The 24,074-nt window shown below is 37.8% G+C and overlaps 1 protein-coding gene across 4 annotated transcripts in view; it reads left to right on the forward strand.

The window, feature by feature from the left end:
* Nucleotides 1-19,347, forward strand: part of KNG1 (kininogen 1) — a 57,685-nt gene extending 38,338 nt beyond the window's left edge. Inside the window, exons 11-14 of one of the 4 annotated variants that reach the window (XR_013158424.1) lie at nucleotides 4,151-4,941; nucleotides 10,605-11,395; nucleotides 17,059-17,136; nucleotides 19,082-19,347. Coding sequence is in view for 1 of the 4 variants with exons in the window: in XM_077117836.1 (XP_076973951.1) it covers nucleotides 4,151-4,930 (780 nt within the window). In the remaining 3 variants the exon portion in view is untranslated. Of the gene's footprint in view, nucleotides 1-4,150; nucleotides 4,942-10,604; nucleotides 11,732-17,058; nucleotides 17,137-19,081 lie in introns of those variants that run through there. The other 3 variants (XR_013158425.1, XM_077117836.1, XM_077117837.1) reach the window with 3 other exon arrangements.
* Nucleotides 19,348-24,074: the final 4,727 nt, after the last annotated feature.

The raw sequence follows: 24,074 nt of genomic DNA on the forward strand, positions 1-24,074 counted from the left end.
ATGGAGATTTCGGCTGTTTCCATCTCTTTGCAATTGTAAATAACGCTGCTATAAACATTGGTGTGCAAATGTCCGTTTGTGTCTTTGCCCTTAAGTCCTTTGAGTATATTCCCAGCAATGGTATTACTGGGTCGTATGGCAATTCTATATTTAGCTTTTTGAGGAATCCCCAAACTGCCTTCCACAGTGGTTGCACCATTTGACATTCCCACCAACAGTGGATAAGTGTGCCTCTTTCTCCACATCCTCTCCAGCACTTGTCATTTTCTGTTTTGTTGATAATGGCCATTCTGGTGGGTGTGAGATGATATCTCATTGTGGTTTTGATTTGCATTTCTCTAATGGCCAGAGACATTGAGCATCTCTTCATGTGCCTTTTGGCCATTTGTATTTCCTCTTCTGATAGGTGTCTGTTCAAGTCTTTTTCCCATTTTGTAATTGGGTTGGCTGTCTTTTTGTTGTTGAGATGAACAATCTCTTTATAAATTCTGGATACTAGACCTTTATCTGATATGTCATTTCCAAATATTGTCTCCCATTGTGTAGGCTGTCTTTCTACTTTCTTGATGAAGTTCTTTGATGCACAAAAGTGTTTAATTTTGAGGAGCTCCCATTTATTTATTTCCTTCTTCAGTGTTCTTGCTTTAGGTTTAAGGTCCATAAAACCGCCTCCAGTTGTAAGATCCATAAGATATCTCCCTATATTTTCCTCTAACTGTTTTATGGTCTTAGACCTAATGTTTAGATCTTTGATCCATTTTGAGTTACCTTTTGTATAGGGTGTGAGAGATGGGTCTTCTTTCATTCTTTTGCATATGGATATCCAGTTCTCTAGGCACCATTTATTGAAGAGACTGTTCTGTCCCAGGTGAGTTGGCTTGACTGCCTTATCAAAGATCAAATGTCCATAGATGAGAGGGTCTATATCTGAGCACTCTATTCGATTCCATTGGTCGATATATCTATCTTTATGCCAATACCATGCTGTTTTGACCACTGTGGCTTCATAATATGCCTTAAAGTCCGGCATCGCTAGACCTCCAGCTTCGTTTTTTTTCCTCAAGATGTTTTTAGCAATTCGGGGCACCCTGCCCTTCCAGATAAATTTGCTTATTGGTTTTTCTATTTCTGAAAAATAAGTTGTTGGGATTTTGATTGGTATTGCATTGAATCTGTAAATCAATTTAGGTAGGATTGACATCTTAACTATATTTAGTCTTCCAATCCATGAACACGGTATGCCCTTCCATCTATTTAGGTCTTCTGTGATTTCTTTTAACAGTTTTTTGTAGTTTTCTTTATATAGGTTTTTTGTCTCTTTAGTTAAATTTATTCCTAGGTATTTTATTCTCTTAGTTGCAATTGTAAATGGGATTCGTTTCATGATTTCCCCCTCAGCTTGTTCATTACTAGTGTATAGAAATGCTACAGATTTTTGAATGTTGATCTTGTAACCTGCTACTTTGCTGTACTCATTTATTAGCTCTAGTAGTTTTGTTGTGGATTTTTCCAGGTTTTCGACGTATAGTATCATATCGTCTGCAAACAGTGATAGTTTTACTTCTTACTTTCCAATTTTGATGCCTTGTATTTCTTTTTCTTGTCTAATTGCTCTGGCTAGAACTTCCAACACAATGTTGAATAACAGTGGTGATACTGGACATCCTTGTCTTGTTCCTGATATTAGGGGGAAAGTTTTCAGTCTTTACCCATTGAGGATGATGTTAGCTGTGGGTTTTTCATATGTTCCCTTTATCATGCTGAGGAAGTTCCCTTCTATTCCTATCCTGTGAAGTGTTTTCAACAGGAAAGAATGTTGAATTTTGTCAAATGCCTTCTCTCTGCATCAATTGAGATGATCAAGTGATTTTTCTGCTTTGATTTGTTGATATGGTATATTACATTAATTGATTTTCTTATGTTGAACCATCCTTGCATACCTGGGATGAATCCTACTTGGTCATGATGTATAATTCTTTTAATGTGTTGCTGGATTCGATTTGCTAGAATTTTGTTGAGGATTTTTGCATCTATATTCATTAGAGAGATTGGTCTGTAGTTGTCTTTTTTTTTTTTTGTAATGTCTTTGCCTGGTTTTGGTATGAGGGTGATGTTGGCTTCATAGAATGAATTAGGTAGCTTTCCCTCCACTTCAATTTTTTTGAAGAGTTTGAGCAGAGTTGGTACTAATTCTTTATGGAAGGTTTGGTAGAATTCACGTGTGAAGCCATCTAGTCCTAGACTTTTCTTTTTGGGAAGCTTTTTAATGACTAATTCAATTTCTTTACTTGTGATTGGTTTGTTGAGGTCATCTATTTCTTCTTGAGTCAAAGTTGGTTGTTCATGCCTTTCTAGGAAGTTGTCCATTTCATCTACATTGTTGTATTTATTGGCATAAAGCTGTTCATAGTATCCTGTTATTACCTCCTTTTCTTGTCAGTTTTCTGTATGGTATGCAGAGATCAGAACCATCAGACAATAGGGCTTCTCACAAATTCCTTCTGGATTACTCCATCTCCAATCCTGGCTTGTCTTGTCATGGCTTACTGGTTCCATATTTGGTTAAATCCTCACATAGTGCCGCATTCTCTGGGGTCCCACTTTCTGGAAGCCCAGAATTTTCCAAGCCATCAAGTGCTGGTTTCTTTGTACTCAAGAATTCAGTTATCAACTTTTCTCTTTCCTGTTGCATTTTACTATGAGCTGCAAGGAGCAGCCAGGCTGCATTTTCTATATTTCATTTGGAAATCTCTTCAGCTAAATATCCCAACCCATCACTCTCAAATTCTACCTTTCATCCAATACCAGCAAAGGCTAAATTCTCTGCCAGTTTAAAACAAGGGTCAGCTTTCTTCCAGTTTGCAATAACACATTCATTATTTCTGTCTAAAACTTCAAGAGAGTTATCTTTAGAGTCCACATTTCTACCAACAGTCTCTTTAAAGCATTCTGGGACTTCTCTATCAAGCTTCTCACAACTCTTTCAGAATCTTCCTCTTGTCCATTTAAAAGCCTGTTCCAACATGTTTGGTATTTGCAAACCACAGCAATACCCCACTTCTCCAGTACCAAAACTGCTTTGGTTTACTAATGCTTCCAGAGTGCAATATAACCAGAAATGGAATGGCCTTTTAAAAGAGTATTTATTAAGTTACAAGTTTACATTTCTATGGCCATAAAAATGTCTAAATTAAGGCATCCAGAGAAAGACGCCTTGATTCAAGAAAGGCCTATGGGTTCAGAACACCTCTGTCAGCTGGAAAGCTACATGGCTGATGTCTGCTGGGTTCTTTGGCTTCTGGTTTCAAACAGCTTCCTAAGGGAGTTTTCTTTCTGCATCTCCAAAGTGTCTGGTTCTCATGTGGGTTCTGTTGGCTCTGTTGTTTCTGAGGTTTCTCCAAAATGTTTCCCCTTTTTTAAAGACTCCAGTAAGCAATCAAGAACCACGTTAAGTGGGCAGAGTCATATCTCCATTAATCAAAGTGTCACACCCACAACTGGATGTGCATATCTCCGTGGAAGCAATCTAATCAAAGCTTTTCACCGTAAACAATGGGTTTGGCCCCAGAAGATTGGATTAGGATTAAAACATGGCTTTTCTGGGGGTACATAACAGTTTTAAACTGGTACAGTGGCCTAATGTAAAGATTATCCCAAGGCTGCATTTCAAGCTTGTGAATGTATTCTATTGTGTTTAAGCCCAATAAAGTGATTGTGGAATACTCGATTTATAAAGCCACTTAAGGCCTTTTAGAATAAAAGCAGCAATTGTAGTCATAGAAATAGTGTCAATTAATAAATAGTCTGCATAGATTCATATAATCATAGGCTGTTAAAGCTTAGAATATACTCTAGAGATTTTGTAGTTTAACCCCATGCTTTTTCCCAGATGAAGAAAAAGAACTCTTCAGCTTACTTTTAAATATTCTTAAGAACATTATATCAACATCCACAAATTTTTAAATAAATCAAAAAAGGAAAAAATATTATCCATTTTTGTCCTATCTAGAATATTAATATAGTATTTAAAATCTGACAAAGATCTGTCCCATTGCAAACCAAGATAGCATTATCAGACCCCAATCCCTTCCCTCTTCATTAATAGTATGGCTTTCACTGTAATGCATTCATTTTAATATTTCCTGTTTAGACCTCACTGATGAAAAGACCTCCAGGTTTTTCACCTTTTCGATCAATACAAATGGAGAAAACAGAAGAAGGAACAACTGTAAGTCCACCCCACACTTCTATGGCACCTATACAAGATGAAGAGCAGGATCCAGGAAAAGAACAAGAACCCACTCATGGGCATGGCTGGAACCATAAAAACCAAATAAGACATGGCCTTGGCCATGGTCATAAACACGAGCATGGCCGAGGCCGTGGACACCAGTGGGGACATGGCCTTGGCCATGGACATCAAAGAGGACATGGCCTTGGCCATGGACATAAAAGAGACCATGGCCCAGCCCATGGACATAAACATGATCATGGTCATGGCCATGGAAAACATAAAATTAAAGGCAAAAACCATGGAAAGCACAATGGTTGGAGAACAGAGCATATGGTGAGCTCTTCTGAAGATAGCACTACATCTTTTGCACAAACACAGGAGAAGACAGAAAGGCCAATACCCATCCCTTCCCTAGCCCCGCCAGGTGAAGCAGTTACCTTTTCTAACTTTCAGGACTCAGATCTCATTGCAACTGTGATGACTAATATACCACCAACTCCTACAGAGAATGATGATGACTGGATCCCTGACATCCAGATAAAGCCAAATAGCCTTTCTTTTAACCTAATAACTGATTTTCCAGAAATAACCACCCCCAAATGTCCTGGACGACCCTGGAAACCAGTTAGTGGAATTACTCCAACCATTGAAGTGAACGAATTTCGTGACTTTGATCTTTTGGATGCTCTTTCTTAATTTATGAAGCTGTTAGTATTTCTTTTACCTATCATCACCCCATCTCCCCATTGTCCAAACAGAGATATTCTCATGATGAGCCAAAAACCATGAAGATTCAAAACAGCCCAGAGAGAAGTGGTGAGACTCCCAACTGGGCCCCGTCAGTCTCTATGGACTACATAAAACTGTGTGCAGAATTCTAATTCCATTTTGAGTCTTCCTCACTAGTTTGCTAAACTAGCACAGAAAATGGATAAACTAATTCACCTTCTGTCCTATTGCAATTTGCTTTTCTGATAACAAATGTATACCTTACAACCTACGCCATCAATTTTCATAAAAAGATTCTTGACATTCTGAGTAAATGGTGATACTTGGTCTCTGATGAAATGTGACCTTAAGGGGAGTCAAGAGATTGTATGCTGAGCTTCCTAATGGGGGGAAAATTATAATAACAATCTTCTGAGTCAAAGAAGGCTGGATAACAAAACAGAGAGACAGATAGTCTAGAGAGAGAAAAGAGGAAAGAAAATCGACTTCCTGTTTCCAAATTGGGCTAGTTATATCAAATAGTTACTCCCACTTGACAAAGCTATTCTGATCATTTCCTTTCTGAGTGAGAGTATTTCTCACAAGTGAGTAAATTCTGCTTACTAATTAACTATTCTTTTGCAATGAGGCCTTCAAATAGGAGTTTGTTGTTTATTCGTTGCCAAGGCTAGACTGAATAATCTTTAGTTTTCAGAAGTTTTGAGTTTAATAATATGAATGGAAAGCAGAGGTTGTAATGAAGTATGCTTGCTGAGGAACTCTTTTTTTATAATTGTTAAGGGAATATCATGAGATGTAATTGAAAGTTTGTTCAGAACTGTTTTGAGGAAATTCCTGTCTAGACTCACTTTATAATCACATCATTTTTTTTTTTAATTAACGGAAAAAAGATATTAACCCAACATTTAGAAATCATACCATTCTACATATGCAATCAATAATTCTTAACATCATCACATAGATGCATGATCATCATTTCTTAGTACATTTGCATCGGTTTAGAAAAACTAGCAACAAAACCGAAAAAGATATAGAATGTTAATATAGAGACAAAAATAAAAGTAATAATAGTAAAGTCAAAACAAAACAAAACAAAACAAAAACCTATAGCTCAGATGCAGTTTCATTCAGTGTTTTAACACGATTACTTTACAATTAGGTATTATTGTGCTATCCATTTTTGAGTTTTTGTATCTAGTCCTGTTGCACAGTCTGTATCCCTTCAACTCCAATTACCCATTATCTTACCCTGTTTCTACCTCCTGCTGGACTCTGTTACCAATGACATATTCCAAATTTATTCTCGAATGTCTGTTCACATCAGTGGGACCATACAGTATTTGTCCTTTAGTTTTTGGCTAGATTCACTCAGCATAATGTTCTCTAGGTCCATCCATGTTATTACATGCTTCATAAGTTTATCCTGTCTTAAAGCTGCATAGTATTCCATCGTATGTATATACCACAGTTTGTTTAGCCACTCTTCTGTTGATGGAGATTTCGGCTGTTTCCATCTCTTTGCAATTGTAAATAACGCTGCTATAAACATTGGTGTGCAAATGTCCGTTTGTGTCTTTGCCCTTAAGTCCTTTGAGTATATTCCCAGCAATGGTATTACTGGGTCGTATGGCAATTCTATATTTAGCTTTTTGAGGAATCCCCAAACTGCCTTCCACAGTGGTTGCACCATTTGACATTCCCACCAACAGTGGATAAGTGTGCCTCTTTCTCCACATCCTCTCCAGCACTTGTCATTTTCTGTTTTGTTGATAATGGCCATTCTGGTGGGTGTGAGATGATATCTCATTGTGGTTTTGATTTGCATTTCTCTAATGGCCAGAGACATTGAGCATCTCTTCATGTGCCTTTTGGCCATTTGTATTTCCTCTTCTGATAGGTGTCTGTTCAAGTCTTTTTCCCATTTTGTAATTGGGTTGGCTGTCTTTTTGTTGTTGAGATGAACAATCTCTTTATAAATTCTGGATACTAGACCTTTATCTGATATGTCATTTCCAAATATTGTCTCCCATTGTGTAGGCTGTCTTTCTACTTTCTTGATGAAGTTCTTTGATGCACAAAAGTGTTTAATTTTGAGGAGCTCCCATTTATTTATTTCCTTCTTCAGTGTTCTTGCTTTAGGTTTAAGGTCCATAAAACCGCCTCCAGTTGTAAGATCCATAAGATATCTCCCTATATTTTCCTCTAACTGTTTTATGGTCTTAGACCTAATGTTTAGATCTTTGATCCATTTTGAGTTACCTTTTGTATAGGGTGTGAGAGATGGGTCTTCTTTCATTCTTTTGCATATGGATATCCAGTTCTCTAGGCACCATTTATTGAAGAGACTGTTCTGTCCCAGGTGAGTTGGCTTGACTGCCTTATCAAAGATCAAATGTCCATAGATGAGAGGGTCTATATCTGAGCACTCTATTCGATTCCATTGGTCGATATATCTATCTTTATGCCAATACCATGCTGTTTTGACCACTGTGGCTTCATAATATGCCTTAAAGTCCGGCATCGCTAGACCTCCAGCTTCGTTTTTTTTCCTCAAGATGTTTTTAGCAATTCGGGGCACCCTGCCCTTCCAGATAAATTTGCTTATTGGTTTTTCTATTTCTGAAAAATAAGTTGTTGGGATTTTGATTGGTATTGCATTGAATCTGTAAATCAATTTAGGTAGGATTGACATCTTAACTATATTTAGTCTTCCAATCCATGAACACGGTATGCCCTTCCATCTATTTAGGTCTTCTGTGATTTCTTTTAACAGTTTTTTGTAGTTTTCTTTATATAGGTTTTTTGTCTCTTTAGTTAAATTTATTCCTAGGTATTTTATTCTCTTAGTTGCAATTGTAAATGGGATTCGTTTCATGATTTCCCCCTCAGCTTGTTCATTACTAGTGTATAGAAATGCTACAGATTTTTGAATGTTGATCTTGTAACCTGCTACTTTGCTGTACTCATTTATTAGCTCTAGTAGTTTTGTTGTGGATTTTTCCAGGTTTTCGACGTATAGTATCATATCGTCTGCAAACAGTGATAGTTTTACTTCTTACTTTCCAATTTTGATGCCTTGTATTTCTTTTTCTTGTCTAATTGCTCTGGCTAGAACTTCCAACACAATGTTGAATAACAGTGGTGATACTGGACATCCTTGTCTTGTTCCTGATATTAGGGGGAAAGTTTTCAGTCTTTACCCATTGAGGATGATGTTAGCTGTGGGTTTTTCATATGTTCCCTTTATCATGCTGAGGAAGTTCCCTTCTATTCCTATCCTGTGAAGTGTTTTCAACAGGAAAGAATGTTGAATTTTGTCAAATGCCTTCTCTCTGCATCAATTGAGATGATCAAGTGATTTTTCTGCTTTGATTTGTTGATATGGTATATTACATTAATTGATTTTCTTATGTTGAACCATCCTTGCATACCTGGGATGAATCCTACTTGGTCATGATGTATAATTCTTTTAATGTGTTGCTGGATTCGATTTGCTAGAATTTTGTTGAGGATTTTTGCATCTATATTCATTAGAGAGATTGGTCTGTAGTTGTCTTTTTTTTTTTTTGTAATGTCTTTGCCTGGTTTTGGTATGAGGGTGATGTTGGCTTCATAGAATGAATTAGGTAGCTTTCCCTCCACTTCAATTTTTTTGAAGAGTTTGAGCAGAGTTGGTACTAATTCTTTATGGAAGGTTTGGTAGAATTCACGTGTGAAGCCATCTAGTCCTAGACTTTTCTTTTTGGGAAGCTTTTTAATGACTAATTCAATTTCTTTACTTGTGATTGGTTTGTTGAGGTCATCTATTTCTTCTTGAGTCAAAGTTGGTTGTTCATGCCTTTCTAGGAAGTTGTCCATTTCATCTACATTGTTGTATTTATTGGCATAAAGCTGTTCATAGTATCCTGTTATTACCTCCTTTTCTTGTCAGTTTTCTGTATGGTATGCAGAGATCAGAACCATCAGACAATAGGGCTTCTCACAAATTCCTTCTGGATTACTCCATCTCCAATCCTGGCTTGTCTTGTCATGGCTTACTGGTTCCATATTTGGTTAAATCCTCACATAGTGCCGCATTCTCTGGGGTCCCACTTTCTGGAAGCCCAGAATTTTCCAAGCCATCAAGTGCTGGTTTCTTTGTACTCAAGAATTCAGTTATCAACTTTTCTCTTTCCTGTTGCATTTTACTATGAGCTGCAAGGAGCAGCCAGGCTGCATTTTCTATATTTCATTTGGAAATCTCTTCAGCTAAATATCCCAACCCATCACTCTCAAATTCTACCTTTCATCCAATACCAGCAAAGGCTAAATTCTCTGCCAGTTTAAAACAAGGGTCAGCTTTCTTCCAGTTTGCAATAACACATTCATTATTTCTGTCTAAAACTTCAAGAGAGTTATCTTTAGAGTCCACATTTCTACCAACAGTCTCTTTAAAGCATTCTGGGACTTCTCTATCAAGCTTCTCACAACTCTTTCAGAATCTTCCTCTTGTCCATTTAAAAGCCTGTTCCAACATGTTTGGTATTTGCAAACCACAGCAATACCCCACTTCTCCAGTACCAAAACTGCTTTGGTTTACTAATGCTTCCAGAGTGCAATATAACCAGAAATGGAATGGCCTTTTAAAAGAGTATTTATTAAGTTACAAGTTTACATTTCTATGGCCATAAAAATGTCTAAATTAAGGCATCCAGAGAAAGACGCCTTGATTCAAGAAAGGCCTATGGGTTCAGAACACCTCTGTCAGCTGGAAAGCTACATGGCTGGTGTCTGCTTGGTTCTTTGGCTTCTGGTTTCAAACAGCTTCCTAAGGGAGTTTTCTTTCTGCATCTCCAAAGTGTCTGGTTCTCATGTGGGTTCTGTTGGCTCTGTTGTTTCTGAGGTTTCTCCAAAATGTTTCCCCTTTTTTAAAGACTCCAGTAAGCAATCAAGAACCACGTTAAGTGGGCAGAGTCATATCTCCATTAATCAAAGTGTCACACCCACAACTGGATGTGCATATCTCCGTGGAAGCAATCTAATCAAAGCTTTTCACCGTAAACAATGGGTTTGGCCCCAGAAGATTGGATTAGGATTAAAACATGGCTTTTCTGGGGGTACATAACAGTTTTAAACTGGTACAGTGGCCTAATGTAAAGATTATCCCAAGGCTGCATTTCAAGCTTGTGAATGTATTCTATTGTGTTTAAGCCCAATAAAGTGATTGTGGAATACTCGATTTATAAAGCCACTTAAGGCCTTTTAGAATAAAAGCAGCAATTGTAGTCATAGAAATAGTGTCAATTAATAAATAGTCTGCATAGATTCATATAATCATAGGCTGTTAAAGCTTAGAATATACTCTAGAGATTTTGTAGTTTAACCCCATGCTTTTTCCCAGATGAAGAAAAAGAACTCTTCAGCTTACTTTTAAATATTCTTAAGAACATTATATCAACATCCACAAATTTTTAAATAAATCAAAAAAGGAAAAAATATTATCCATTTTTGTCCTATCTAGAATATTAATATAGTATTTAAAATCTGACAAAGATCTGTCCCATTGCAAACCAAGATAGCATTATCAGACCCCAATCCCTTCCCTCTTCATTAATAGTATGGCTTTCACTGTAATGCATTCATTTTAATATTTCCTGTTTAGACCTCACTGATGAAAAGACCTCCAGGTTTTTCACCTTTTCGATCAATACAAATGGAGAAAACAGAAGAAGGAACAACTGTAAGTCCACCCCACACTTCTATGGCACCTATACAAGATGAAGAGCAGGATCCAGGAAAAGAACAAGAACCCACTCATGGGCATGGCTGGAACCATAAAAACCAAATAAGACATGGCCTTGGCCATGGTCATAAACACGAGCATGGCCGAGGCCGTGGACACCAGTGGGGACATGGCCTTGGCCATGGACATCAAAGAGGACATGGCCTTGGCCATGGACATAAAAGAGACCATGGCCCAGCCCATGGACATAAACATGATCATGGTCATGGCCATGGAAAACATAAAATTAAAGGCAAAAACCATGGAAAGCACAATGGTTGGAGAACAGAGCATATGGTGAGCTCTTCTGAAGATAGCACTACATCTTTTGCACAAACACAGGAGAAGACAGAAAGGCCAATACCCATCCCTTCCCTAGCCCCGCCAGGTGAAGCAGTTACCTTTTCTAACTTTCAGGACTCAGATCTCATTGCAACTGTGATGACTAATATACCACCAACTCCTACAGAGAATGATGATGACTGGATCCCTGACATCCAGATAAAGCCAAATAGCCTTTCTTTTAACCTAATAACTGATTTTCCAGAAATAACCACCCCCAAATGTCCTGGACGACCCTGGAAACCAGTTAGTGGAATTACTCCAACCATTGAAGTGAACGAATTTCGTGACTTTGATCTTTTGGATGCTCTTTCTTAATTTATGAAGCTGTTAGTATTTCTTTTACCTATCATCACCCCATCTCCCCATTGTCCAAACAGAGATATTCTCATGATGAGCCAAAAACCATGAAGATTCAAAACAGCCCAGAGAGAAGTGGTGAGACTCCCAACTGGGCCCCGTCAGTCTCTATGGACTACATAAAACTGTGTGCAGAATTCTAATTCCATTTTGAGTCTTCCTCACTAGTTTGCTAAACTAGCACAGAAAATGGATAAACTAATTCACCTTCTGTCCTATTGCAATTTGCTTTTCTGATAACAAATGTATACCTTACAACCTACGCCATCAATTTTCATAAAAAGATTCTTGACATTCTGAGTAAATGGTGATACTTGGTCTCTGATGAAATGTGACCTTAAGGGGAGTCAAGAGATTGTATGCTGAGCTTCCTAATGGGGGGAAAATTATAATAACAATCTTCTGAGTCAAAGAAGGCTGGATAACAAAACAGAGAGACAGATAGTCTAGAGAGAGAAAAGAGGAAAGAAAATCGACTTCCTGTTTCCAAATTGGGCTAGTTATATCAAATAGTTACTCCCACTTGACAAAGCTATTCTGATCATTTCCTTTCTGAGTGAGAGTATTTCTCACAAGTGAGTAAATTCTGCTTACTAATTAACTATTCTTTTGCAATGAGGCCTTCAAATAGGAGTTTGTTGTTTATTCGTTGCCAAGGCTAGACTGAATAATCTTTAGTTTTCAGAAGTTTTGAGTTTAATAATATGAATGGAAAGCAGAGGTTGTAATGAAGTATGCTTGCTGAGGAACTCTTTTTTTATAATTGTTAAGGGAATATCATGAGATGTAATTGAAAGTTTGTTCAGAACTGTTTTGAGGAAATTCCTGTCTAGACTCACTTTATAATCACATCATTTTTTTTTTTAATTAACGGAAAAAAGATATTAACCCAACATTTAGAAATCATACCATTCTACATATGCAATCAATAATTCTTAACATCATCACATAGATGCATGATCATCATTTCTTAGTACATTTGCATCGGTTTAGAAAAACTAGCAACAAAACCGAAAAAGATATAGAATGTTAATATAGAGACAAAAATAAAAGTAATAATAGTAAAGTCAAAACAAAACAAAACAAAACAAAAACCTATAGCTCAGATGCAGTTTCATTCAGTGTTTTAACACGATTACTTTACAATTAGGTATTATTGTGCTATCCATTTTTGAGTTTTTGTATCTAGTCCTGTTGCACAGTCTGTATCCCTTCAACTCCAATTACCCATTATCTTACCCTGTTTCTACCTCCTGCTGGACTCTGTTACCAATGACATATTCCAAATTTATTCTCGAATGTCTGTTCACATCAGTGGGACCATACAGTATTTGTCCTTTAGTTTTTGGCTAGATTCACTCAGCATAATGTTCTCTAGGTCCATCCATGTTATTACATGCTTCATAAGTTTATCCTGTCTTAAAGCTGCATAGTATTCCATCGTATGTATATACCACAGTTTGTTTAGCCACTCTTCTGTTGATGGAGATTTCGGCTGTTTCCATCTCTTTGCAATTGTAAATAACGCTGCTATAAACATTGGTGTGCAAATGTCCGTTTGTGTCTTTGCCCTTAAGTCCTTTGAGTATATTCCCAGCAATGGTATTACTGGGTCGTATGGCAATTCTATATTTAGCTTTTTGAGGAATCCCCAAACTGCCTTCCACAGTGGTTGCACCATTTGACATTCCCACCAACAGTGGATAAGTGTGCCTCTTTCTCCACATCCTCTCCAGCACTTGTCATTTTCTGTTTTGTTGATAATGGCCATTCTGGTGGGTGTGAGATGATATCTCATTGTGGTTTTGATTTGCATTTCTCTAATGGCCAGAGACATTGAGCATCTCTTCATGTGCCTTTTGGCCATTTGTATTTCCTCTTCTGATAGGTGTCTGTTCAAGTCTTTTTCCCATTTTGTAATTGGGTTGGCTGTCTTTTTGTTGTTGAGATGAACAATCTCTTTATAAATTCTGGATACTAGACCTTTATCTGATATGTCATTTCCAAATATTGTCTCCCATTGTGTAGGCTGTCTTTCTACTTTCTTGATGAAGTTCTTTGATGCACAAAAGTGTTTAATTTTGAGGAGCTCCCATTTATTTATTTCCTTCTTCAGTGTTCTTGCTTTAGGTTTAAGGTCCATAAAACCGCCTCCAGTTGTAAGATCCATAAGATATCTCCCTATATTTTCCTCTAACTGTTTTATGGTCTTAGACCTAATGTTTAGATCTTTGATCCATTTTGAGTTACCTTTTGTATAGGGTGTGAGAGATGGGTCTTCTTTCATTCTTTTGCATATGGATATCCAGTTCTCTAGGCACCATTTATTGAAGAGACTGTTCTGTCCCAGGTGAGTTGGCTTGACTGCCTTATCAAAGATCAAATGTCCATAGATGAGAGGGTCTATATCTGAGCACTCTATTCGATTCCATTGGTCGATATATCTATCTTTATGCCAATACCATGCTGTTTTGACCACTGTGGCTTCATAATATGCCTTAAAGTCCGGCATCGCTAGACCTCCAGCTTCGTTTTTTTTCCTCAAGATGTTTTTAGCAATTCGGGGCACCCTGCCCTTCCAGATAAATTTGCTTATTGGTTTTTCTATTTCTGAAAAATAAGTTGTTGGGATTTTGATTGGTATTGCATTGAATCTGTAAATCAATTTAGGTAGGATTGACATCTTAACTATATTTAGTCTTCCAATCCATGAACACGGTATGCCCTTCCATCTATTTAGGTCTTCTGTGATTTCTTTTAACAGTTTTTTGTAGTTTTCTTTATATAGGTTTTTTGTCTCTTTAGTTAAATTTATTCCTAGGTATTTTATTCTCTTAGTTGCAATTGTAAATGGGATTCGTTTCATGATTTCCCCCTCAGCTTGTTCATTACTAGTGTATAGAAATGCTACAGATTTTTGAATGTTGATCTTGTAACCTGCTACTTTGCTGTACTCATTTATTAGCTCTAGTAGTTTTGTTGTGGATTTTTCCAGGTTTTCGACGTATAGTATCATATCGTCTGCAAACAGTGATAGTTTTACTTCTTACTTTCCAATTTTGATGCCTTGTATTTCTTTTTCTTGTCTAATTGCTCTGGCTAGAACTTCCAACACAATGTTGAATAACAGTGGTGATACTGGACATCCTTGTCTTGTTCCTGATATTAGGGGGAAAGTTTTCAGTCTTTACCCATTGAGGATGATGTTAGCTGTGGGTTTTTCATATGTTCCCTTTATCATGCTGAGGAAGTTCCCTTCTATTCCTATCCTGTGAAGTGTTTTCAACAGGAAAGAATGTTGAATTTTGTCAAATGCCTTCTCTCTGCATCAATTGAGATGATCAAGTGATTTTTCTGCTTTGATTTGTTGATATGGTATATTACATTAATTGATTTTCTTATGTTGAACCATCCTTGCATACCTGGGATGAATCCTACTTGGTCATGATGTATAATTCTTTTAATGTGTTGCTGGATTCGATTTGCTAGAATTTTGTTGAGGATTTTTGCATCTATATTCATTAGAGAGATTGGTCTGTAGTTGTCTTTTTTTTTTTTTGTAATGTCTTTGCCTGGTTTTGGTATGAGGGTGATGTTGGCTTCATAGAATGAATTAGGTAGCTTTCCCTCCACTTCAATTTTTTTGAAGAGTTTGAGCAGAGTTGGTACTAATTCTTTATGGAAGGTTTGGTAGAATTCACGTGTGAAGCCATCTAGTCCTAGACTTTTCTTTTTGGGAAGCTTTTTAATGACTAATTCAATTTCTTTACTTGTGATTGGTTTGTTGAGGTCATCTATTTCTTCTTGAGTCAAAGTTGGTTGTTCATGCCTTTCTAGGAAGTTGTCCATTTCATCTACATTGTTGTATTTATTGGCATAAAGCTGTTCATAGTATCCTGTTATTACCTCCTTTTCTTGTCAGTTTTCTGTATGGTATGCAGAGATCAGAACCATCAGACAATAGGGCTTCTCACAAATTCCTTCTGGATTACTCCATCTCCAATCCTGGCTTGTCTTGTCATGGCTTACTGGTTCCATATTTGGTTAAATCCTCACATAGTGCCGCATTCTCTGGGGTCCCACTTTCTGGAAGCCCAGAATTTTCCAAGCCATCAAGTGCTGGTTTCTTTGTACTCAAGAATTCAGTTATCAACTTTTCTCTTTCCTGTTGCATTTTACTATGAGCTGCAAGGAGCAGCCAGGCTGCATTTTCTATATTTCATTTGGAAATCTCTTCAGCTAAATATCCCAACCCATCACTCTCAAATTCTACCTTTCATCCAATACCAGCAAAGGCTAAATTCTCTGCCAGTTTAAAACAAGGGTCAGCTTTCTTCCAGTTTGCAATAACACATTCATTATTTCTGTCTAAAACTTCAAGAGAGTTATCTTTAGAGTCCACATTTCTACCAACAGTCTCTTTAAAGCATTCTGGGACTTCTCTATCAAGCTTCTCACAACTCTTTCAGAATCTTCCTCTTGTCCATTTAAAAGCCTGTTCCAACATGTTTGGTATTTGCAAACCACAGCAATACCCCACTTCTCCAGTACCAAAACTGCTTTGGTTTACTAATGCTTCCAGAGTGCAATATAACCAGAAATGGAATGGCCTTTTAAAAGAGTATTTATTAAGTTACAAGTTTACATTTCTATGGCCATAAAAATGTCTAAATTAAGGCATCCAGAGAAAGACGCCTTGATTCAAGAAAGGCCTATGGGTTCAGAACACCTCTGTCAGCTGGAAAGCTACATGGCTGGTGTCTGCTTGGTTCTTTGGCTTCTGGTTTCAAACAGCTTCCTAAGGGAGTTTTCTTTCTGCATCTCCAAAGTGTCTGGTTCTCATGTGGGTTCTGTTGGCTCTGTTGTTTCTGAGGTTTCTCCAAAATGTTTCCCCTTTTTTAAAGACTCCAGTAAGCAATCAAGAACCACGTTAAGTGGGCAGAGTCATATCTCCATTAATCAAAGTGTCACACCCACAACTGGATGTGCATATCTCCGTGGAAGCAATCTAATCAAAGCTTTTCACCGTAAACAATGGGTTTGGCCCCAGAAGATTGGATTAGGATTAAAACATGGCTTTTCTGGGGGTACATAACAGTTTTAAACTGGTACAGTGGCCTAATGTAAAGATTATCCCAAGGCTGCATTTCAAGCTTGTGAATGTATTCTATTGTGTTTAAGCCCAATAAAGTGATTGTGGAATACTCGATTTATAAAGCCACTTAAGGCCTTTTAGAATAAAAGCAGCAATTGTAGTCATAGAAATAGTGTCAATTAATAAATAGTCTGCATAGATTCATATAATCATAGGCTGTTAAAGCTTAGAATATACTCTAGAGATTTTGTAGTTTAACCCCATGCTTTTTCCCAGATGAAGAAAAAGAACTCTTCAGCTTACTTTTAAATATTCTTAAGAACATTATATCAACATCCACAAATTTTTAAATAAATCAAAAAAGGAAAAAATATTATCCATTTTTGTCCTATCTAGAATATTAATATAGTATTTAAAATCTGACAAAGATCTGTCCCATTGCAAACCAAGATAGCATTATCAGACCCCAATCCCTTCCCTCTTCATTAATAGTATGGCTTTCACTGTAATGCATTCATTTTAATATTTCCTGTTTAGACCTCACTGATGAAAAGACCTCCAGGTTTTTCACCTTTTCGATCAATACAAATGGAGAAAACAGAAGAAGGAACAACTGTAAATCCACCCCACACTTCTATGGCACCTATACAAGATGAAGAGCAGGATCCAGGAAAAGAACAAGAACCCACTCATGGGCATGGCTGGAACCATAAAAACCAAATAAGACATGGCCTTGGCCATGGTCATAAACACGAGCATGGCCGAGGCCATGGACACCAGTGGGGACATGGCCTTGGCCATGGACATCAAAGAGGACATGGCCTTGGCCATGGACATAAAAGAGACCATGGCCCAGCCCATGGACATAAACATGATCATGGTCATGGCCATGGAAAACATAAAATTAAAGGCAAAAACCATGGAAAGCACAATGGTTGGAGAACAGAGCATATGGTGAGCTCTTCTGAAGATAGCACTACATCTTTTGCACAAACACAGGAGAAGACAGAAAGGCCAATACCCATCCCTTCCCTAGCCCCGCCAGGTGAAGCAGTTACCTTTTCTAACTTTCAGGACTCAGATCTCATTGCAACTGTGATGACTAATATACACCAACTCCTACAGAGAATGATGATGACTGGATCCCTGACATCCAGATAAAGCCAAATAGCCTTTCTTTTAACCTAATAACTGATTTTCCAGAAATAACCACCCCCAAATGTCCTGGACGACCCTGGAAACCAGTTAGTGGAATTACTCCAACCACTGAAGTGAACAAATTTCGTGACTTTGATCTTTTGGATGCTCTCTCTTAATTTATGAAGCTGTTAGTATTTCTTTTACCTATCATCACCCCATCTCCCCATTGTCCAAACAGAGATATTCTCATGATGAGCCAAAAACCATGAAGATTCAAAACAGCCCAGAGAGAAGTGGTGAGACTCCCAACTGGGCCCCGTCAGTCTCTATGGACTACATAAAACTGTGTGCAGAATTCTAATTCCATTTTGAGTCTTCCTCACTAGTTTGCTAAACTAGCACAGAAAATGGATAAACTAATTCGCCTTCTGTCCTATTGCAATTTGCTTTTCTGATAACAAATGTATGCCTTACAACCTACGCCATCAATTTTCATACAAAGATTCTTGACATTCTGAGTAAATGGTGATACTTGGTCTCTGATGAAATGTGACCTTAAAGGGAGTCAAGAGATTGTATGCTGAGCTTCCTAATGGGGGGAAAATTATAATAACAATCTTCTGAGTCAAAGAAGGCTGGATAACAAAACAGAGAGACAGATAGTCTAGAGAGAGAAAAGAGGAAAGAAAATCGACTTCCTGTTTCCAAATTGGGCTAGTTATATCAAATAGTTACTCCCACTTGACAAAGCTATTCTGATCATTTCCTTTCTGAGTGAGAGTATTTCTCACAAGTGAGTAAATTCTGCTTACTAATTAACTATTCTTTTGCAATGAGGCCTTCAAATAGGAGTTTGTTGTTTATTCGTTGCCAAGGCTAGACTGAATAATCTTTAGTTTTCAGAAGTTTTGAGTTTAATAATATGAATGGAAAGCAGAGGTTGTAATGAAGTATGCTTGCTGAGGAACTCTTTTTTTATAATTGTTAAGGGAATATCATGAGATGTAATTGAAAGTTTGTTCAGAACTGTTTTGAGGAAATTCCTGTCTAGACTCACTTTATAATCACATCATTTTTTTTGCTACCACATTAAAGACCTGACTTTTGCAAAAGAGAATATGATTATCTTTCATTGCCTTATAGTACCAGGGAGGCACACATTTTATAATCCTTGCTGTACTTGTGCTTAGAGAAATAATATATGGCTTTAAACAGCTATATTCACCTGCAGATGCAGGTGCCACTACTACTTTATTGGATACATTTGAGCCTTTGAGTTTTTATTTCAGTTCAAATAGTTTCTTTACCTTTAAATAAAGAACTGGTGATAGCAGGAGAAAGTCTCACCTTGTCAACTGGTTGCTTCACTTTCTTTATTGAATGATAATATCAGATTAATAGAGTTTTAATGTACTTACAGAGGCACCTAAGGCCTTGCGAGTACACAGGCCGACCCAAGAAGGCAGGGGCCAACATCTGAGAGTGAGGTCTCTTCACCAGTGGGCAGAATCTTCACGCCTGGCACGATAGCCCCAGCAGCGTCTGCCAGCAACTGAGTGGAAGGACAAGAAGAAAGAGGGGATAGAATTTAAATAGATTCTATCTATTTAATGGCATTCTATCACTCTGCTCCTGAGTAAAATAAAGTTCAGTCTTGATGTTCTCGCTCCTGGTTAATTCCCAGTGGTCTTCTTTCAGCCACCTCCAAGGCTTGGGCTCTCGTAGCCTCAGTCTGAAACTTCTGCCCTCATTGAGGCAGGAATCCCTGACATGGGGTTTCCCTACTGCCGAGACTTCATCATAGACAGGAAATCAAAGATTACTGAGCCGCATTTCTACCTGTAACCTAAGCAATTCCTCTCTGCCTTTCCTTCTTCTCCCTTCCCCTGATTCCCAGACCCAAGTTAAGACTAATTTTTTTTTATTGTTTTTATGGTCCAGATAGATTATTGAAAAAACCAATGTGTCAGGAACAGCTCTATCAGCTGGGTAGTCACGTAGCTGGCATCTGCTGGTCTCTTGCTGCTGGGCTCCCTTGCTTTCAGCCTCTGTTCCTGTGGGGGTTCCTCACTTTGCTTCTCTGGGTCTGCCTTTCATCTCTTGGCTTCCCTTGGCTCGCTCCAGGTTTCCACGTACTTAACATCTCGTGGCGACATCTACTGGGCTCCTAGCATCTCCAAACATCAGTGTCTCTGTTGTCTAAGTGTCAGCATCTCTATCAGCTTTCTCTCTGTCACCTCCGTCGTTTCTGACCCTCTCCAAAATGTTTCCTCTTTTAAAGGAATCCAGTAAACTACACAAGACCAGCCTGGTATGAATGGAGTCACATCTCCATCTAATCAAAGGGTCACACCCACAATTGGGCATGTCACATGTCCATGGAAATAATCTAATTAAAAGATTTCAACATACAGTGCTGAATCAAGATTAAAAGAAGCAGCTGTCTCCACAAGATCAGATCAGGATTTAAACATGCCTTTTCTTAGGTACATAATAGATTCAAACCAGCACAGTTAGTATGGATTTCTGTTTGTTAGTGATGGTGGCACAAAATTGTGAATATAATTAACACCACTTAAGTTGTATATTTAAAAGTGGGTAAGATAGGAAATTTTAGGTTGTTACCAGAATAGAGAAATAAATAATGTATTACTGAAATAAAAAAAAAAATTTAACCCATAGAGTTGCACAACACAGTGAATCCTAGTGTAAACTATGGACTATCATTAATAGTATAATTATAGTGATATTGTCTCATCAGTTGTAGCAAAGTTGCCACATTAATGCAAAAGGTCAATAATAGGGAGAATGTGGGTGCCTTAAAGGTAAGAATGGTTACGCCATTGACACAAATAAAGAAGCTGGGAGCTGGTTTGTGCTTTCTAGGCTCTCATAAAGAATTAGACGGACCTGAAATGCCATAATTTAGTGTAGGTCAAGAACTGCATAAAAATATGAAATCGATATGCAAATGGAGTATAAAATACTCCTACATTGCAGCTCAAATAATTTCCTTTACTCAGATACCTGCAATATTTGCCATTCAACAGAGTAGCATTGTTAGATATTCATGAACTAGGCATGTGAAAAACATGTGGAGAACGGAATTACAGGATTCTTTATCATATCAAAAAGAAGAGGAAGAAAAGCAACTATCTGAATGTAATCTTGTATTTCTACCACTAAAATAGAAATCAGAATTTAGCAAAAGACCTTTGTTATGACAGCCATTCTGCCTTTTGTTTCTTCTAGATGGCACTTAGAGGTGCTACCATATTGAGTAGGTGGGAATTACACTTTCTATCACAGCCATTAAGTATGGATGAAATAGTAAATCCTGGTAAAAATATAAGTATCAGCTTTTCAGGTAAGTATTATTTACTGGCAGGGTGATTTTGTATCGTGTTAACTTGGCTAAACCAAAACTATGTTTCCAAGAAGCCCTTCTCCTGTATGAATTAGAGTTACCCGAAGGAGAAATCTGTATGAGATTTGAGAGATGGAAGTGAAGCAGCAGCCACTACATTCTAAAAACCGTCGTGGTAAGATGCAGTGAGAGAACAGGCACAGAGGTGTCCTTATTCTCCTTGTTGTGCCTGACCTCTTCTTCCCTGTCTGCCATGCCAACCTACTAAGTCCGTGTTCTAGTTTGCTAGCTGCCAGAATGCACTATACCAGAAATGGCATGGCTTTTAAGAAGGAAATTTAATAAGTTGCTAGTTTACAGTTCTAAGGCCGAAGAAGTGTCACAATTTAAAAAGTCTATAGAAATGTCCAATCTAAGGCATCCAGGAAAGATGGTTCCAGAAGGCTGATGATGTTCAGTGTTTCTCTCTCAGCTGGAAGGGCACATGGTGAACATGGCAGCATCTGCTGGCTTTCTTTCCAGGCCTCTTGCTTCATGACGCTCCCCGAGGCATTTTCCTTTTCATCTCCAAAAGTCGCTGTCTGGTGGACTCTCTGCTTCATAGTTCTGTGGCATTCTGAAGCTTTTTCCAAAATACTTCTTCTTTTATAGGATTCCAGTAAACTAATCAAGACCCACATAGAATAGGTGGAGACACATCTCCATCTAATCAAGTTTAATACCCACAATTGATTGGATCACGTCTCCAGTGATGGATGGAGATAACCTAATCAAGCTCCCAATTTATAGTACTGAATAGGGATTAGAAGAAACCATTGCTCCCACAAGATTAATTAGGATTAAAGCAGGGTTTTCCTGGGGTACATAAATTATTTCAAACCAGCACAGTCCAATAGGGACAATGGCCTTCCACAGATTTCTCCACTCGCTACTCTTCACAGCCTTCTGACAGCTAGATGTTTCTGACTAGATGCCCCTACACACTTTGACTTGAACAACTGCACCAATGCTTGAAGTAGGCTGATTAGTGACTTTTTCTGATCTTCCACTTCCTTTTTCTGGACTTTACTTTCCTAGTTCCTCCCACAATTGTATAAGACACAATTCCTAAAATAAATCCCTTATGCCATAATGCTCACAATGGTTCTGCTTTCCCAATCAAACTTTGACTCTCACACTAGCGTTTTGTTTCCCTTATCATTTTTGTATCAGAAGAGCATGGACCCTTGTTTTCAGACGCAGAACTATGCCCAGCAATTCAGTTAACAGACACTTAAGCATCTCTAAGAAAATGAGTTCCTACCTTCAAGGAGATCGCAGTTCATTGGGGGGTACAGACATATAAGGCAGTGTTTAAATCAACTTAAAGATTATAATGATAGAGGTGTGTTTAAGGTGCACAGATAGCATAGAAAACGAAGAGTCTAGGGCAAGAGGCTGAAAGGAAGTTGAGAGCATGGATCTGTATCATAGAGCCTTGTATTCCCAGGACTGCCGCCTAACACAAAAATAGTGCTCAACAAAACCTTCTTGACTTGAACTAAACTGAACTTGTGTAAGGCACAGTATTAATCTCTAGGAATACAGCAGAGAATAAAACTGACACACTTTATACCCTCAAAGACAACCTGGTGCAATGATTCTCAAACCTTACCATGCATTAGAATCTCCTGGGACTCACCTCTTGAATTTCTCATTCAGTAGATCTTGGTGGTGCCCTGGAATTTGCATTTTTAACAGGATCCCAGGAAATGCTAATGCTACTTATCAAGTGCAACAGTTCTCTCATCCCTGACTCTATATATGAATCACTTGAGCAGCTTTTAAAAAACACATTGCTAGGAGAATCACCCAGACTTTTATAAATGTTCCTGCAGGTGATTTTTAATGTGTAGGTCATGCCTGAAACCACTAATCTGATGATTAGTATTAGTTACCTTTTACTGCTTGCTTGCTATGTACCAGACCCCATGGAAGATCGATTACATATAATCATGTCTATGAACCCTATTTTGCAGGTGAGAAAACCGAGGCTCAAAGATGTGAGATAACCTGGCCAAGTATCATTAGGGGAGTGAGGATTGAACCTAGCCCTCTCTGACAACAGACTCCATGCTTATTACCACCAGATGACAATGCCACATGGCCTCACGGAAACAATGCACCTTATTTGCATTGTGAGTAAAGGGTAGCCGTTCTCACGGTGAGTAAAGGGGTAAAAGGATTTCAAGCAAAAGTACTGAGCTCTACATCTCTACAGGTGCTGAAGTCGAAGCAGGAAGATAGAGGTATTGCTGGAAGGATTTCTGGGCTGCATATGAGGTCAAGACAAGATGACTGCTGTGGCCCACCCTCCTCTGAGAGTCTAGAATTCTATAGCAAGGCAATGCAGAACCTGCTTCTAGGCTGCTTCATTTATAGAGAAAGATATGGGCAGTGGCATTTGCTCAGAGTTGCCCTGTAAGTGTGAGTTTATGTCTCTCTACTGCATTTAGTTCCTCTTTTTTGGACATCTACTCCACTGGGTTCTGAAGCCTTTTTCACCCCAAACATCCCAATAACTTTAATAAATAAAAATCAGAATGTATGACAGAAGTGTATGACTAAGATTGAAACTATTCAAATTTAAATATTCATTCAAATATTGAAATTCACTATTAATTTTTCTCTAAGGTTGCTTGTGCTATTTTCTTGTCATATACCATTTTTATTACATTCTTTAATATTCAAGATGAAAATTTAGAAAATACAGAAAAAACATAAAGAAGAAAATACAAGCCATTTGTAATCTTACCAACCAAGAGAAATTACTGTTGAAATTTTGGTTGTAACTTTCCAGAATTGTTTTCACCAAATATCTATGAGTATGTGTATTCCAAATTGGGAGCCATGCTTTAAATATAGCAAGTAACCTCTATCTTCTACTCAACTTATATTATGATCATTTTTATGTCTTGAGTTATTGGTCCAACAAATTATTTTATAACTATAATTAATTATGCAAATACCTTTTAGTAATGATACACTGATGAATAACTGCAGTGGG

This window comes from Tamandua tetradactyla, chromosome 10 (genome assembly GCF_023851605.1).
Source record: "Tamandua tetradactyla isolate mTamTet1 chromosome 10, mTamTet1.pri, whole genome shotgun sequence".
NCBI lineage: Eukaryota > Metazoa > Chordata > Mammalia > Pilosa > Myrmecophagidae > Tamandua > Tamandua tetradactyla.